General features: G+C 34.8%; 2 protein-coding genes across 2 annotated transcripts; one reads left to right on the top strand and one right to left on the bottom strand.

Moving 5' to 3' along the window:
• Positions 1–1871: 1871 nt before the first annotated feature.
• Positions 1872–10372, top strand: LOC136814222 (four and a half LIM domains protein 2-like). Its single transcript, XM_067070738.1, has 4 exons — positions 1872–2032; positions 8366–8542; positions 9339–9447; positions 9983–10372. The coding sequence occupies exons 1-4, from the start codon at positions 2030–2032 to the stop codon at positions 10288–10290; spliced, it is 597 nt and encodes a 198-aa protein (XP_066926839.1). The 5' UTR covers positions 1872–2029; the 3' UTR covers positions 10291–10372.
• Positions 10373–12553: 2181 nt separating this feature from the next.
• Positions 12554–15304, bottom strand: LOC136814179 (CD209 antigen-like protein E). The gene is made up of 4 exons (XM_067070691.1): positions 15197–15304; positions 14315–14456; positions 13404–13489; positions 12554–12761 (listed from the first exon to the last, which is right to left on the bottom strand). The coding sequence occupies exons 1-4, from the start codon at positions 15264–15266 to the stop codon at positions 12613–12615; spliced, it is 447 nt and encodes a 148-aa protein (XP_066926792.1). The 5' UTR covers positions 15267–15304; the 3' UTR covers positions 12554–12612.
• Positions 15305–17581: the final 2277 nt, after the last annotated feature.

Here is a 17581-nt window from a genome sequence, read left to right on the forward strand (position 1 = left end):
CGATATTAGAAATATTTTTATTTCACTTTCGATATCAACCACGGCTGCCATTTTTTGTTTGTACTTCTAGTCTTGTGCGCATAGAATAATCAAGCGCTCCGATTGGCTCAGAACTAAAACAATCGATCGGTCGCAGATATTTCAATAGAACAAAAGGCTCCCTAGCCTATATTTCTATAGCTGAATAGCGCAATTCTTATCCTCTTTTCCCAAATCTCTGATTTTACATACTTCAACTGTTATCAGAGTTTTTTAAAAAACCTTTTTGCTAAAACCATGGAGTTTAAATCCTTGAAGGAGATAGAAATAAAGTTCTTGGGTTAAATTGAAGTATTAATAAAAGTAGTATTGTTAAAAATAAGGGTATTTCCTATATGAAAACACGTGACCCGCCTGGTTTTCTCACTTACGCCGGATTGAAAAAAAAATGTATTGCCTGATTTCGAAAATTATGCCGCGTGAAAACAAAGAAAACGCTAGATTCAATCCGTCATTTTAAATACAGCGTAAATCCTAAGACTTCACATTTTTTACTTAAGAAAGGTTAGAGATTCTATTCTAGCCATTTAGGCTATGAACTCAGCGAATAAAACCATCTTATAAATCGTTACTTTTTGTTACGTAAAAATGACGTCATTCAAACACTGGAAATTTGACTAATCATGTGACGAGTGTAATATAAGGTGTCGGTTTATGGCCTGTTGTTCCTGTTATAGAAAAGTATTAATATTTTAGCCATATGCTTCATCCCTATATACTAACCATGGGAAAATTTAGGAGGTCCAATTTAACACTGAATTGTAGTAGTTGTAACAAAAACACTTTCGCAAAGTATTTTTGGTAGTGAAGCCTCAAACCCCCTTGCATACAACATAGGCGGTTTTAGACCACGTCGAACTTATCAGAGGAAGGTATTTGTAATTGTAATTTCATTGTCTTTTAACGAGCGTTGCACTCCTTCGCATGTTTCCGACGTACTTGCGCTATTGTATTGTGTACGATTCGTGAGTTTCATTATTTAAGATTCCAGTTTCATAGTTTGAGCAAAAAATGTCATGTCTGATTGAAGCCTCAATTGAGATTTAGACAAGTGTAAAACCCGATCTCTCTTTTGCTAAAATGCATAAACTGGTCTTAATCTAAAAGACTGCTTAGTAGATTTAATGCAAATAGACTGTGATGGATTTCCCATAAATGAAGGATACCCTTATATAATAATCCTTTTAAGCCCTAGTAGCTTCACGACTTTCTCTATCCTGTTTCTATAGTTGTTGGTTGCTCAAACAGTTTTCAACTCAAGCACTTCTATTATACCGACTTACACTTACTCAAATTGATGAGTCGGTTAGAACTCCAAATACAACTCAAAAGCTCTCATTTAGATGGACAACATAAAGGCTAAAGCTCATCACTGGACACAAGTGGTCTCGTCACCAGGGGCCTTGTTTTGACCAGGGGAACGAACTGAATTTCGCCAGGTACAAAGAAAAAATTCAAACAAATGCTAAAAGTTTGCTGGCTTGATAGCAGCACTGATTAGCAATTTTTTTTTCATCTCAGTAAGAATTGTAATTAGATCAGTAGACAAGTTCCAATTTGAGGTTATGTTTTGTCCAAGATGAAATGACATTTCTTTCATGATAAAAATCTTTCGTGTGGGATATTTCCTTTATCGTTTGTTGATGTTTATAAAAAAGTAATGTTTTAAAAAGATGACGTTGTGTCTCTCACAGCAGGACGTCATTCGCATGTTTGAATAACCAAGACAAATGATAATCGGATAATGGTTCTCGATTATTTCGATTTCTATTTTCGACTATAAATGAAGGATAGGACCGACACTTTAATCAGTTATTAAGAGATATTTGAATCAAGAGGTCGCCTTATTTTTCTTGGGTCAAAGATATTTTTTCTGGTAATTCGATATCAAGTGTTGAAACAATTTGTATTTATTTGGTCAAATATATCTTGTGTGGAAACGCCTGGTTGCTTTTTTTTTTTTTTTTGTTAAACGTCAAAATATTCTAAAATGGTAAGCTTTTGGTAATTCTTGTATAGTTTTGTGGCATTTTGTGTTTAAACTTTAAGAACGTTCGGGAAGGTTAGGCTACACTCGATCCCAGGGTCGAAACCGTTTACAGGGTCTGGATACCACCATTCAAATATAAAGTAAAGGAAAAACAACAAAAGTCCTTCGGTAAACCATCATTAGTGCTACATATTACAAAAACTTCGGGATTTAATATTATCGTATAAAATATGTAAAGGTTTCATTTTTACCATGAACATGTTTTTACATAAGTGTTTCTGTTTCATATCAGATACATGTTTCATATCAGGTCAGTGTCTGCCTATTGTTATATTACACCTCTGTCTCATAGCCTTGGAAGAACATTTTTCCTCAGTGGGGATAGAAATTCCTATTAAAATCCTAATGGGGATAGAAATTCTATTGTTCCAAGGTTAAAAACAAAAAACCTAGTTTTGGAGTGCAATTTTTAAACATGGAATTTCGAGCAGGTATGAAATCAAAGTCGATTTCTCAGTGGGGCTGAAATTTATCAAATTTTCCAGTGGAGCTGGGGTCCCAGCGGGTCTCTGGCTAGAACTTAAAATCTAGGGTCAAAACAATATAAAGGATCCAGAAACTTAAGCTTCATCGTGCAGAATACGAGAGCAACTTTAACATTAAATGTAAAGTAAAAAAAATCTTTAGGTAAAACAATATCATCAGTGCATATTATATTGTATGAAACATGTTGGCCCCTATTTGAGAGGGTTGGCTCTGTGGTCCAAAAAAGATCTTCTTATTACTAATTTTCATAACTTGTTAATCCTTTTAAATAAAACATTTTCGTTATTTGCGTTCCGCACGACTCCTCCCCGATTAACCAAATATTTTATGTAATTTCGGCGCCGGTTAAACAAAAACAGTGTAGAAAATTCTGTGCTGATTGCTTGATGGCTAATAGTTCTGCCTAAAAGCATCAAAGACTTAGAGAAAGTCTTCTCTAAGTCTTTGAAATCATCAAGCTTCCTAGTGGATCTAGTTTTACAATCCTTTTGTCTCCTAAAAGTTCTGATTTTTAATTTTAGAACCCTTCTTATCTTTTTAATAAACAAAGTGTTTTACAGAAACGGTTACAAAAATCTTATCAGAAAGGGCACTCTATTTGTCTTCAATCACGATCACGCAAATCAGCAAAAACAATGGACAATCACACATCCCTTTGAAAAAGTCCAAATCACGTATCACGTCTCAAAATCCTTTCAAATCACAATCACATTTTGACCTCTCATCACCCAATCACGAAGAAAAAATTTCCAAATCACGTAATCACGCTGCCAAAAAGTCCCTATCACGTCATCACGAAAACCGCTTGGGGAAAACCTTGGAAAGTGTCCTATGAGAGCATGGAGCACCCTATGAAAACTGAGTATAGAGAGATGTGCCGCTGGGTAGGATGTGATAAGTTTATGTCGTTATTAGATCTTCAAAACTTAACAAAATCCAGCAAATAATTGGACAAAAAGAAATTCCACAAAAGTCAGTATTAAACAGCTCAGTTCCGATTTTCATCAGTAAAACTATCCATCATCCATTAAGATGCCTACCCATCTGACACGTAACGTTGTATTAACGTCCATCATACATTCATAGCGTCCATATTACGTTAAGTAGACGTTCAAACAACACTTCACTACTTGGGTATTTAGTCCCCACACCCTTGGATGTCTAAGATTGCATATAGTTTCGAAAGAATCTAAAGTTAGTTTTATCTGCTGTTTGGAAAAATGTACACGTTTTTTTTAGAACAAACTATATAAGAACATAAAGCTTCGATGGCCAAAATGCTAAGAACAAGTTAAGAACATTTTAAGGCTTTGCGGACTCTAAAAGACCCGATTTCATAGGAAAATAGACAAAAATACTAAACAACGGCGAAAATAAGAACATGCTAGGAACATTTTTAGGTTTAAAAAACAAACAATTAAGAACATCCTAAGGCTTCAGAAATTTTGGCTTATAAAAAAATGCATAGGTCAAATAAATTCCAGCTCAACTTTCAATCATTTACAAACTTACCGAGATACAAATAAGGCAGCGCGAAAACCCACAACAGCTCCCTGGCTGTGATGAAATTTCATTAACATTACCTCGTAAAGCTCCTATCTTGATTTCTTGATTGCGGTTGTTTATTTTTGTCCACTGTTCATAATTTTCGTTCTTATTTAGAGCGATATTTTGTAGCGTTGTCGGTTTTTTCGCTTTGTTTTTGATAAGAAAAATTATTCATCCGTGATTTGATTCAAGACTAATAAAGATTCTTCAAGAAACTTCACTCTTTAAACGGTCGACTTTTTGACGAGCGTCGTCTCTCCACATTTAAAATAAATGAAATGATGTTTCTCGACTTTCCGTCGTTCTTCTGTTGGCTTTTTACTTCAAGTAAAAGGTCGCCGTCCAAGTTAAAAAATTATCCAAATGTTTACGATCTATATAGCCCCCCCCCCCCAACATTTGAGCAAAATAGACTCTTTTCTCCAATTCATGGCGAATTCTATCTCATTTAGTTCCTTTAGCCCCTCCACTTTTATGGTTGTTATGCCGGGCTAGTAACTGAATAGATAAAATTACACATAGTACCCTATATCGATACTTGGGAGGAGGCCAGAAAATCTTTTAAAGTAAAATAAATACTCTACAACAAATTTTTTCCATAAAGTTGATGAATCCCTTATTTGCCATCATGGGAGCCATTATAAACAAACCTTGTTGTGCGCAGAAATGTAATACCTGCGCAGAAATGTAATACTTCCTGCGCAGAAATGTAATACCTGCGCAAAAATGTAATACTTCCTGCGCAAATTTGTAATACTCGAGCTGCGCAGAAATAATGTAATACTTGTCTGCGCAGAAATGTAATTTGGAATTCGTTATCCTTTCAAATATCATATTCTATTCTTCGAAGAAATTAACTTCAACAAAAAGACTTAGAAATTTTTCGAAAAAAATTTGAATTTCTTTATAAGAATTAAATCTACAACTCTCGTTTTAGGGCAAATTTACTGTCGGTTATATGGTTCTTACAAAGTAAACAAGTACACGATGCCAAAGATGGGCAAATTGTTTTTCTTATAAGAATTTTTTATAGGAACAAATCTATAACTCTCGTTTTAGGGCAAATTTACTGTCGGTATATGGTTCTTACAAAGAAACAAGTAATGATGCAAAATGGGCAAATTTATTTTTTTATAAGAATTTTTTTTATAGAAACAAATCTATAACTCTCGTTTTAGGGCAAATTTACTGTCGGTATATGGTTCTTACAAAGTAAACAAGTAACGATACAAAAAATGGGCAAATTTATTTTTGTTATAAGAATTTTTTTTATAAGAAACAACATCTATAACTCTCGGTTTTAGGGCAAATTACTGTCGGTATATGTTCTCTACCAAAGTAACAAGTAACGATGCAAAAAATGGGCAAAATTTATTTTTCTTATAGATTTTTTTTTATAAGAAACAAATCTATAACTCTCGTTTTAGGGCAAATTGATTGTCGGTAACTGGTTCTTACAAAGTGAACAATAAATGACGTAAATATTTTTATAATGACTCATAACTTTTAACTACTTTTTCTGGTTTTAAATTATTCTTCAAGCTAGGAAATAGGCAGAAGATGACAGAATTCGAGAAGTGTTTAAAAACGACTCAATTACACGTTCTTAGTAAGAATACAAACCTTTTTGGGAAGTTTTTTGGTATATTCTTATTAAGTTATTGGAAATAAGCGCTTTAAATTCAAATTTAGACCAAAAAAGGCTAAAAATAGGTCCAATTTCGCTGGTTATTGTAATTTCTAAGAGCATTTGCGTTTTAAATCTCTAATAGTTCCTGGTTTTCTACACCCGAAGCCTTGCATACTCTTATACTTTTTATTTGATTAAAAATACTGGCCCTATCATATTTAAAGCAGGCAGAAACTTCGCAGTAATTTTTCCAGTTGGAAGGCAGGGTTCTCACCGGGTCTGCGAGAAGGAGCGTGCTATGCCAAAATAATAATCAAAGGATTTTAGCAACCTTTCAAAAGATTTGTAAAGGATGTGTACATAAGTATTTTTTAGCATAATTGCGCTTATTTTTAACAATAAGCGTTTCAGAAGCCCCTCAGAAGCCTATGATTTCTTATCTGCAACTTCATTTTAGGGAAGGAATTTATATTTTTTGGTGGCCACGAGATTTAACCCTAATATCAGGAGGGGGTGTTTTGCACCACATTCAAAATTTTTCAGCAAGTTCGTATCATGTTAGGAAATATTTCTGCTAAATTTCATAAGCATTACTACAGGGTGTCCCTAATAAAAGTATCGAGTTTGAACATGCGATTGAGTAGAAAAGTTTGTTTGTGTTATCGCTAAAATATAAGAACGTTCTCCATCACATAGGCTCATTACAAAAGGTAGTTACAACGTATAACTGACAAAGAAAAAAGAGGGAGAGCTTAAAATACAATTTTGTGAATACACACTTAAAACTTATTCTACTCAATCGCATGTTCAAACTCGTTACTTTTATTAGGGACACCCTGTAGATCAAAAATAATCAAGAATGGTAGAATTCCCTCTCCTGAGAATAAGAAGCATAAAAAATCCTGATAATAATAGGATTAAAATTAGAAAAAGACCAATTATTTGTGTCCACAAAGACAGATGACTGTAGACAACACGATGTTTAACAAAGTTAATTATTGTAAGTAATTACATATTGTGCTAAATTTCAATAACAACATTGTTTTTCACACATATATGTAATCTCATAATATCTGTAAACTTTTACCTGTCAGCGGTTGGTTAATGATAAGAAAACAATAATAATTATTTTCAAAATTATTAAAGTCACCGAGTTAAATCTATATTGTTTGGGTATTGCGATTTTCTATATTTATGATTTGATAGCGAGTTCGATTTCGCAAAGAGTGTTGAAAAAAAGTGGAAAATGAGAGTGTGGATCGAATCGTTTGACCGCTGACCAATATTTTCAATAATTTCAATGATACATATACACCTGCAAATCGATTGGGAATGATACAGCTGCATTTTTCTGTTTCGACTTTGTTTGCATCTTTAGTGTTTGAATAAACATAAATAAACGTTTTAAGTTTACATTTGCTCTTCATGGATATCATCTATAGTTTTTTTTCAAAACTACAAAAATATTTTTTGGGCATAATATCAAAAATCGTCTAATATTCTCTTTAAAAGTTGAAAGTATTTTCTTGTCACGTGTACTTCTTATATGATACTATAACCATTTCTAACATTGTACATATTGTATATATTTCTCCGCTATGACTAAAAAAGAATGAATAAGAAAAATAAATTTGCCCATCTTTTGCATCGTTACTTGTTTACTTTGTAAGAACCATAAACCGACAGCCAATTCACCCTAAAACGAGAGTTATAGATTTGTTTCTTATAAAAAAATTCTTCTAAAGAAAAATAAATTTGCCCATCTTTTGCATCGTTTACTTGTTTACTTTGTAAGAACCATATACCGACAGCCAATTCACCCTAAAACGAGAGTTATAGATTTGTTTCTTATAAAAAAATTCTTATAAGAAAAATAAATTTGCCCATCTTTTGCATCGTTACTTGTTTACTTTGTAAGAACCATAAACCGACAGACAATTCGCCCTAAAACGAGAGTTATAGATTTGTTTCTTATAAAGAAAATTCTTATAAGAAAAATAAATTTGCCCATCTTTTGCATCGTTACTTGTTTACTTTGTAAGAACCATAAACCGACAGCCAATTCGCCCTAAAACGAGAGTTACAGATTTGTTTCTTATAAAGAAAATTCTTATAAGAAAAATTTGCCCATCTTTTGCATCGTCACTTTTTTTTACTTTATACCGACATTCAATTAATTTTGAAACTTAAGTTATTGAATTTTATTCTTATAAGAAAAATTCAAATTTTTATGTGAAAATTTTCCAAGTCTTTTTCTGGAACTTTTCTTTGTAGAATAGAATATGACATTTGAAAACATAATGAATTCCAAATTACATTTCTGCGCAGACAAGTATTACATTTCTGCGCAGCTCGAGTATTACAAATTTGCGCAGGAAGTATTACATTTTTGCGCAGGTATTGCATTTCTGCGCAGGAAGTATTACATTTCTGCGCAAGTATTACATTTCTGTGCACAACAAACCTCTATAATTGGAGCAAATTTGTATCATCTTTGATAGTATACATTGTTTTATATCGCACCTAATAAAATTTCAGCAACAGGTCTCAGACAAAGTTTTCAACTGTTCAAACGGGTCTTCTTCAAATATTTTCCCCTTTTCCACCAACAGGATTGCGCTAAATGTAACCAACCAATCAAATTGCTGAAAGTTGACAACAATGGCAAATCATATCACACGGGTTGTTTCACGTGCGAAGCTTGCAAAGGATCGCTGAAGAATCGCAAAGTTGAAAGTTTGGCGGGAAACTTGTATCACGTGGATTGTTTCAATCAAATTTCAGATGTGGTACGATTTTTTTCGTTCTTTGTACAATACTTTCTACTTGAATCGAACTTCTATAATTTGTATGTCTCATTAGTTTTCTAGTCTCTTCACTTAACAATGTTTTATAAATCTTACTCCATAACTCGAAACTCCCTTAACTCGAACAAATTTGTTTTCCCCGTCCGTATTCGACTTCACTGTAATAGTAAACTTATGCAAAACTTCAAAACAACATCTATCTAGTGTACACGTTTTTTTTTTATAAGAACGTCAAAAATTTTCGAAGCCTTCGGATGTTCTTAGTTTTTTGGACTTGATGCCTAAAAATTTTCTTACAATGTTCTTATTTTCAGCTTTTTTTGAGCATTTTGATGTAATTTCTTAAGAAATTGCATGTTGTTAATTCTCCAAAGCCTTAGTATGTTCTTAGAATGTTCTTAGATTTTTGGGCCTCGAAGCCTTATGTTCTTATATAGTTTGTTCTTATAAAAAAAAAACGTGTACGTATATAACGTTAGGCGAACGTTGAAACAACGCTTTGTTCCAGCTAGGCTAGCTGTTAAAGAGAAGTTTAAATCTAAAAGAACGGGAGGCCGAATTTCGTGATTATAGTTTTCTAAGATTCACCGGAAGTGTGACATCGTCCTCAAGGTATAGATTATGTGGTGAGGTGCGTTGTGTTTAAATTGAATATTCTCTCTCAAAAAAAATGATTTGTTGCTCTACAGTTTGATTTGAGCTTAAAGAAAACTGTAAAGGTTTGTCTGCAACAAGGTTATTTAAATAAACCAAATAAACTTCTTGTTTTTTTCTCTAGATCTGTGGTAGATGTCAAAAGATAGTGACGGGGGTTGCGATGGATCACGGGGGTAAATGTTATCATGAAGAATGTTTCACTTGTAAAATGTGTAAAGAATCTATCGAAGGTAAGATTTTACATTATGTTGTGTCTCTCATCAGTTCAGTGAGAAAATCCTTCAATTTTGTTTTTGATCGGGAGTCCAATGGTTGTTGTAGTTATGGCTCATCAGAGCCTTCCTATTCAGAACATAGAATGTTTTGAAATTTTATTAATTTGTGTATTTGTGCCCTCTATTTTTTTATAAGAATGGTGTTTTTTATATCATGGATATTCTTACACCATGCTTAGGTTAAGATCCAAATACAAAGTAGATTTAATACGCAATACATACGTCTAAAGTAAAAAATGGCATGTGTTGTCATTGTCTTTAGAGGATAATTGTTAACTTACAGTTACAAATGCTCTGAAATGGCATTTTTAGGTTTATTAGCTAAATTTCATGAAGATGATATTCTTAGCATATTCTTGATAGTTTGGCCAATTTTATCATAAATATCCTTATAAAATATATTCTTATAAAAAAGACTTGAATTTAATTTCTCTTGTCTCACGGCCCTTGATAAACTAATTTTTCATCATTCATAATTTATCTTTTTCAGGTAAAAAATTCTTTTTCGAAGGTGGCGAATTTTACGATGAAAAATGTTACAAATCACAACACAGCCTCGTTTGCGATATTTGTTTGTTCGAAATTGACGGTACCGATGTCAGATACGTGACGTATTTCGAGAAATTTATTCACCACGAGTGCTTCACGTGCACCAGTTGTAACAAACCACTTTCAACAGCCGAGAAATTTCGTGACGTCAAAACAACTGTTAAAGGGGCGTTGATTTGTATGCCTTGCTCACAAAAAGCACCTGTCAGACGCACCAAAATGAGATTTAATCAATTTAATGGACTGTAGAGGTCTTAGATACTTGGCAAGATTATGTGTAGATCCTATAATCCGCTAGATTCCGTGCATCCCTAAAAAAGTGTTTATTAATTTTTCGTAACAAAACTTATTAGAGGGAGGTTGGCAGCCATCTAGAAGGAAAAAGTTGGATTTTGAAAAGGCGGAACTGTGTTCAAATTGAGGGATTGTCGTGGGAAAAAACTTAACTTAGCCAAACCAAGAACCTCTCTATTTTCGCTATTCTCTTTCTCTTATCGAATGCTTAGCCCACTAGGCAAGGAGGACTCAATTATAATTGGACAGGGGAAGCATGTGCGCAAGGGCGTTCTTACACGGACGTCACGGACTGAAATTTTCCTTGTAAATTCCTTCCCAGTCTCTTAAAAGTTAGCCGCGCCGGTATGTAGAGATTAGATTGGGCTTTTCCAGAAATAGTCCGTGTCCCCCCTGTTGAGGATATCAGATATCCAGGGGGTTAACGATTTTTGCTCAAAATTGGATATCCAGGGGATTAAATATCTACAAGAGAGCGGATATCCAGGGGGTAAAGCGTCTTTTCAAGTAAAAAATACGATATCCAGGGGATATTCAGGGGGTTGAGCATATTCTTCAGCGTGGATATACAGGGGGTCTTTACTAATAAAGTAGGATATCCAGGGGGTTCGATACTTCGGAAAATCAATATCCTCAACAGTGGGGGTAAATTTTTTTTCTGGAAAAGCCCGTTCATAGTCTGTCTACTTCGAGTGTAGAAATCTCGCGCTTGTAACGTAGCTAATTTATTGTATAAAAAGTTTTTTTTTTGTTAGAGAATGTATGTAATATTTTTTTCAAAATTTTAAAAATAAACATGTAGAGAAATTTGAAGTTTTACATTCAGCTGTTCTTTTTTATTCGAAAATCTCCAAATACTGGCGGACGTTTTTATACCATCGAGAAAAATAAGTTAGCTGGAACGTTAGTCACTTTTTCTCAACTAATTTTGCAATGAGGTTATTCTAAATACTTAAGTAAGTGCATCTATCCGCAGACACGTGTTTCGTCCTTCCGCCAGTACTCATTAGTGAGGCTCAGGTAAGCAAGCATAGACTACTGTTGTCACTAGAGTGCTCAAAACAAAGTGTTGAGCTTCGCATAATCGCTTGTGGTGAATGGAGAAGCAGAGCTTGCTCCTCAACAGAGTCTATAGAGGGATTAAAGAACCTATGTGCTGAGCGTAAGTGTGTATTTTCTACTAGGTCACATTGTGGATCTAAACCACACTGAAACGACCGCCTTCCATCACGCATCACGCTCGCGAAAGAGCGCGCGCACATTATTAACGCCTACATGTCATCTCCAGTACATTTTATTATTCATTGAAAACAGATTACAATATAGTCATTTTTCATGTCTTGATTATTTAATTCCGAATAAAAGACATTTAGGGAAAAAAAGAGAAACACCTGGGTAATCTAGTTAAAAAAACGTAAATGAGCCAATTTAAAACGAGATTATCATAAGACTATGAAAAAAACCGCCTCCGGCGGTCGACAAGTACAGTTTGGGAAAAATTATTTTATAAGAAAGATAAGATTTCGCCATTGAATTTTGCGATATATAATATAACTAGGATCTGTCGGATCTTGGAGTAGAGGTGTTGATCATAGATTTATAAAGACCAAAGGGCTAAGATGTCGTGCTTTGGTTGAAAAGTGTGCCGAGGTTAGATAGGAAATCCTACCTAGGTCATGTGACATTACAATAGAATTTCAGCGCTTGACTAATAAGAAGCTTTTTGAGATTTTTTTTTGCTTTTTTGCTCTTGGAAGAGCTTAAAAAAAGCACGACATCTACAATCAGCGCCGAAATATATCAGAAAATTTTGGTATTTTAACGTTTTTCAGAATTTAAAGCTCGGGCGAGAATTGCAATTTCAGTACTTCCGCTTTCTTTCATTGAATAATTCGATTTGGGAAAGGTTAAGTGGTATCCAGGCTATGTTCTCAGCCATATTGGAACATTTTTGAGCTTTTAGATCCTGAGATCTTAAGGTGCTAAGTCTTAAGTAGAATGTTAAAACTCTACTTTCTAACCGTACCTTAAAGCACTTAATAATCACTTGCGGTTTTAAAGTTTTGAGGGAAGTCCCCTTTTGTGCCAAATATTTCGGCGCCGATTGTAGCCCTTCGGGCTTTACAGAAATCTGTGGTGTTAATCCCCCATCTGAGAATCAACAAAATCTTCTTTTGAATTTAGAATGGAAAAAATGAAGATTAGGATATGGAGAAGATTAAAATATCTCGAATACTTTAAATGTTCAGTTATTTAACAAAAAATACATTTCAATATTTATTCAATTTCACAAATGAAACCTCTTCGTCTTAGATTTCCTTTAGAGCATGGTAAATCGTTGTATCCATTGATTGGAACCACAAGCTCTACACAGTCTTCATTGCCAGCGTTGTTTGGTTCACCTTTACCAAATTTGATGTATCCAGCTGAAATTCAAGAATGATTTATTTGATTCCCGGACAATTCCCCCTGGTGAATTCCCCCCGGAAAATTCCCACCCGGAGAATTCCCCCCTGGTGAACTAAAAAATCATGTAATTTGAAATAAGCGAGTTGCGATTCTTAAAACTTTGTAAAAATCCTTGACCCTAAAATTGGAGGTTTGTTTCGACTGAAAGTTTTAAATTAGTCTCTCTAAGGGTCGGAAAATTCAGGATTTTTAGAAAATTTTTTGATTTCCAGAGAAAAAATTGTAATAAAGTCTCTCTAACTTTTTTCAAAAATCGAAAAACAAAAAATTCAAAAAGTCTCTCTAAGGGTCACCTTTTCAGCAAAAATATCAGTCTCTCTAAGGGTCGGTTTTCTGAGGTCCCTTCCGCACATACCTCTCATTCGCCAACCCTAGTACCCCCTGGGGTTACAGTCCATGATTTCGAAACTTAAAAACACATATGAAAATATATGGGTGGGAATTTTCCGGGGGGGAATTCACCAGGGGGGAATTTACTGGGGGGAATTCACCGGGGGGAATTCACCAGGGGGGAATTGTCCGGACACCGATTTATTTATTGAAATGCTAACCTGAATTTCATTTTATATCATTACAAAACAACTGCAAAAAGTTATTACCTGAACTATCTCCGTACTCCCATCTCCATTGACCCTCTTGTGCCATATCGTTCAAACCGATCCATGTCCTATTGATTTTGAATTCACTAAAAAATAATCAAATCATTAGACCAGGGGGTGTGAGATTAGAAAGTATATTATATTTGCGAAATTGATATTTGACTCTCTTACTACCACTTACAGCCTCGGTGGAGCTTTTTTCCTCAGTGGGGATAAAAATTCCTATTGAAATTCCAATGGGGATAGAAATTTTATTGTTTCAAGGTTAAAAAACCGAGTGGGATGGTTTTGGAGTGCAATTTTTAAACATGGAATTTCGAGTGGGGTGAAATCAAAGTCAATTTCCCAGTGGGGCTGAAATTCAAGGGTAATTTCCGACATTACGATTTTTACATTACATTATATTACATTTTTTGCTTAATTTTTCAGTTGGACGGGGGTCCCAACGGGTCTGTGACTCAGGGGTGTTACAAATAATCCGCCCCCTCTCGTACAGTCACTATACCTTTACTCCTTTAATGGTGCTGGAGGATCAGCGGAGATAATCCCAAAGTAACTATGTACTTAGTGTTTTTCACGAATACTGTAGCGTAGTCAATGAAATATAAAGCCCAAAGGGCTAGATAAGCAAATCTTTAACCTTTCTCAGGCAAGAAAAAGTAAAGCCTTAAAATATGCGTCGTATCGAAATTTAGCGGTGAATTTTAGTTTCAATCTTGCATTTCTGTAAAAGCCAGGCGACCCACGCTAGGCTGCGCAACTTTGGTAGGATTTGTTGTTGGCTTCAAATTCTACCAAGGAGATTCACTTCTAGCCCCTCGGGCTTATACTTCATTGAGTGTACAGGGTGTCCCGAATCGAGTTCAAACAACGAATCCTTTGAAATGTGCTGATGAGGTTATACAACTTACCGGAGGTTCGACATCAAATATTCAAATTCATCCTCTGAATCAACGGTCACCAAATGTCCTTTTTGCTTCTTGCATTCTGATTGCGCTTCAGGCCACAAGACTTGCTGTTTAAAATACCGATACTCGGTCGACCTAAATGACCCTGGAATTGAACAAAACACAGAGATAGTAAAGGTATAAATGTTTAACATTTTTCTAAATGCCATAAAAGATTCCAAAAATCTCAAAAAATCCCAGCAAATTAAAATCTCAAAAGTGTCAAAATATTCTCGTACACTTTTTCGGAAATGACTGATGCTTATTTCCATGGTTTACCTTTCATTCAAACTGAAATCGTCCACATATACACTTTTTTACTCGTGGGGTAAGTTTTCGAGGGGGCAAATTAGGGTCGTACTACGGGTGTGGGGCGAGGCACTGAATCCATTCCAATCATGCCCTTAAAACCGGAGATTTAGAAAGTTGGAATCATCGGTTTTCCAGATTCGTTCCAGATTTTCACAGGACAAATTAATTGGGAGTTGTTTCGAGGGGGTAAGTAATCTAGAATCCCAGAATCATGTAAAAGACTATACAAAAAGTTTGATTTATGGCCGGTCTCCACTTTCGCGTGAAATGGGCGACAGATTTTTTCTTTACCTTTTTTTCCTGAAGAAAAGATTACGTCATAAAAAAATTTCACGCGAACAAAAAAAAAGGTTGAAGGAAGTTCTACTTTTTTCATCCGTTACGTCAATTTCGACCAATAGAATTGCTTGTGGCTGTTGCGCGAAAGTGGAGACCGTCCTTTATGCGTGTACTGTATACTAGACAGTCAGGAGCAAAAATCAGTTTTCAGCAAGTTTTTAGTAAAATGCGTATGCGTAAATCTTTATAACTTACGGAAAAAGTCAGCAGATGCCAAAGTGTTGACAAACACAATTAAAATTGAAATAGCAAAAATGAATTTCATCTTGAAAAATAGTGCAACCTTTCCCGTTACGATATTTAAATGTAGTCGTCCTCGTTTTATACCAAAATGTTTAACGTTATTTACCCAATCTCTTATTTCGTTTGAAAAATAGAAATCAATAAAATCAAAAAGTGATACAAGAGGCTCTGAGGATGAGATTGATCGTTTATTTGTTCCGTTTTTTCACATCCAGTATCAGCTTTATAAAGAGCCTGTACCAAAAAACTTTCGGGGAAAAGATGTCATTGAAGTTACACAAAAAAAGCAAAGTTGAACTGTAGATATTTGTGATTAGTTCTAATCTGTCAATCAGTAGGGTTGGAAAAATACCACGTGTGAAAACCGATTGGGCTATTCCAGAAAAAATTTTTACCCCCTATGTTGAGGAGATCTTTTTTTTTCAAGGTGACCCCCCCCCCTGGATTTTTTTTCAATTTTTTAGGACCCCATTCAATTTTTCCCTCCTATTATATGGCCCCTTGAATTTTTTCTTCCTATTATTTGGACCACCCTGGATTTTCGACCTCGTTATATTGACCACCCTGGATTTTTCATGTTCCAGACCACTCTGGGCGTCACACCTCCTCAACATGCCGGGAGGAGCTAAATAAATCAATGGGCAGTGGATTGAAACATTAGCATGCAGTTTTCTTCACTCTCCTACGCAGCTCCTATTTTAGCAAGCGCCCACCACCCTTTGATTTCTGCCAACTAACATTATCAAATACAGACTAGTTTTCTAGTCTAGGTTAGTTCAGGGTACTATTTTGTAAACTTTATAATACCCAAATATTTATGTAAATGTCTGATAGCATACATAGGTCATGATAAAATACAGCTTTGTTTGAGTATTGTAAATATGTATTAATTCAAGCATCAAACTTTGCGTTACCCCAAAAAAGTAATGAATATGACTTTTGTTTCAATTGTATCTTGTATATAGCAACATTCTTTTTATTCCATAAGAATAATTTTAAAAGATTAATGAGGTTCAAAATCGCCAAAAAATAAGAACAATTTAAGAACAATGCTGAACCTGGAATCACTCAGTTTTAAGCAATTTAGGGGTCAAAGTAGTAAAAATTAGGTATAAACCATAAAAAACCTCAATTAAAGATAGGAAAAATTTGAGATCTAAAGTGCTGAGCCTCATTAAAAATCTACGGGTTCTTATAAAAGAAAGTGTAGTACATGTTGCATCCACGTTCCATTCTACCGTGAACCAGGGGGGGGGATAGTTTTGCTATCTCTGAAATTAAACCTTTGGAGAAGAATAATAACACCCCTGTCTCAAAGCCACGGTGTTTTTTTTCACACTGGGGATAAAAATTCCCATCGAAATTCCAATAAGAATAAAAATTCTATTGTTCAAAGCTCAAAAAATCCAGTGGGATGGTTTTGGAGTGCATCTTTTTACATTGAATTTTGAATGGGAATGAAAAGTCGATTGCCCAGTGGGGCTGAAATTGTAGGGTACTTTTTCCACCAAGAACCAAATTTTAACCAAATTTTCCAGTGGGTTGGGCCACCGGGTCTGTGGCACAGGGATGTCTATTAAAAGTATCTTTTATTTCAAGCTTAAGCAGATTGCCTGAGAGCAGTACCCTAAAGAATTTGTAACACAATTTGTGCAGCTATATGGAACTACAGGAGGGATTTTTTTTCAAGTTCATAAAAACATTTATGTAGACTATGCTATAGTATAAGACAAATCACTATCTAAAAAAAAGGCTAAAGCCGAAGAAAATTCACAAACGGGCTTTTTTGCCGAAAACAGTTTACAGCCGGTAGAGTTTGCCAGTTTTCGAAGCTCTCCCCCCGATTTTTTTCCATATGCCGCCATAACGCCATACCGCCACATTTTTCCGTCTTTACTATCACTGTAACGGTTACCCTGAGTATCAGATGTTAAGTTTCCAAAGAATATATTAACCTCTGAAGACCAATAATAGAAGTTTTATTGAATCGAAATAATAGACAGACTTTATGGTACGATTCTCTATCACTGACTCTTTTTAAAAAGCATTGATGACTTTTTTTAGTTGCGTTTTCAACGACGGGAATAAAAATATCAACTTTGAACTTCATCCAAGATCTTGGATGGTGGTCATGGTTACTTTTGTTTTCGTTTATTGCGCGCTGAATAGAATCTCGATTCGTCGTCACAGCGTTGATATATGACTTTGACCTGTGATTTTCACGGTATATAACGGACGATAACATCGTCTAACATTTTATGCTGCAATTTCGGGAAGACATCATAATAAAACATGGCAACCCGTCAAGTTGTTTCAGCAGTTGGTCAAAATTTCGTT

The sequence above is a fragment of the Clytia hemisphaerica genome, unplaced genomic scaffold (assembly GCF_902728285.1).
Source record: "Clytia hemisphaerica strain Z4C2 unplaced genomic scaffold, Clytia hemisphaerica genome assembly, whole genome shotgun sequence".
Lineage (NCBI taxonomy): Eukaryota > Metazoa > Cnidaria > Hydrozoa > Leptothecata > Clytiidae > Clytia > Clytia hemisphaerica.

Excerpts from the sequence above, each read along its gene's own strand:
- LOC136814222 (XM_067070738.1), top strand. Across the intron at positions 8,543-9,338 it reads TCAATCAAATTTCAGATGTG|ATCTGTGGTAGATGTCAAAA; the intron begins GTACGATTTTTT and ends TTTTTTCTCTAG. Across the intron at positions 9,448-9,982 it reads GTGTAAAGAATCTATCGAAG|GTAAAAAATTCTTTTTCGAA; the intron begins GTAAGATTTTAC and ends TATCTTTTTCAG.
- LOC136814179 (XM_067070691.1), bottom strand. The coding sequence starts at position 15,266 with ATGAAATTCATTTTTGCTATTTCAATTTTAATTGTGTTTGTCAACACT. Across the intron at positions 14,457-15,196 it reads GGCATCTGCTGACTTTTTCC|GGTCATTTAGGTCGACCGAG; the intron begins GTAAGTTATAAA and ends GTTCAATTCCAG. Across the intron at positions 12,762-13,403 it reads GGAGTACGGAGATAGTTCAG|CTGGATACATCAAATTTGGT; the intron begins GTAATAACTTTT and ends CTTGAATTTCAG.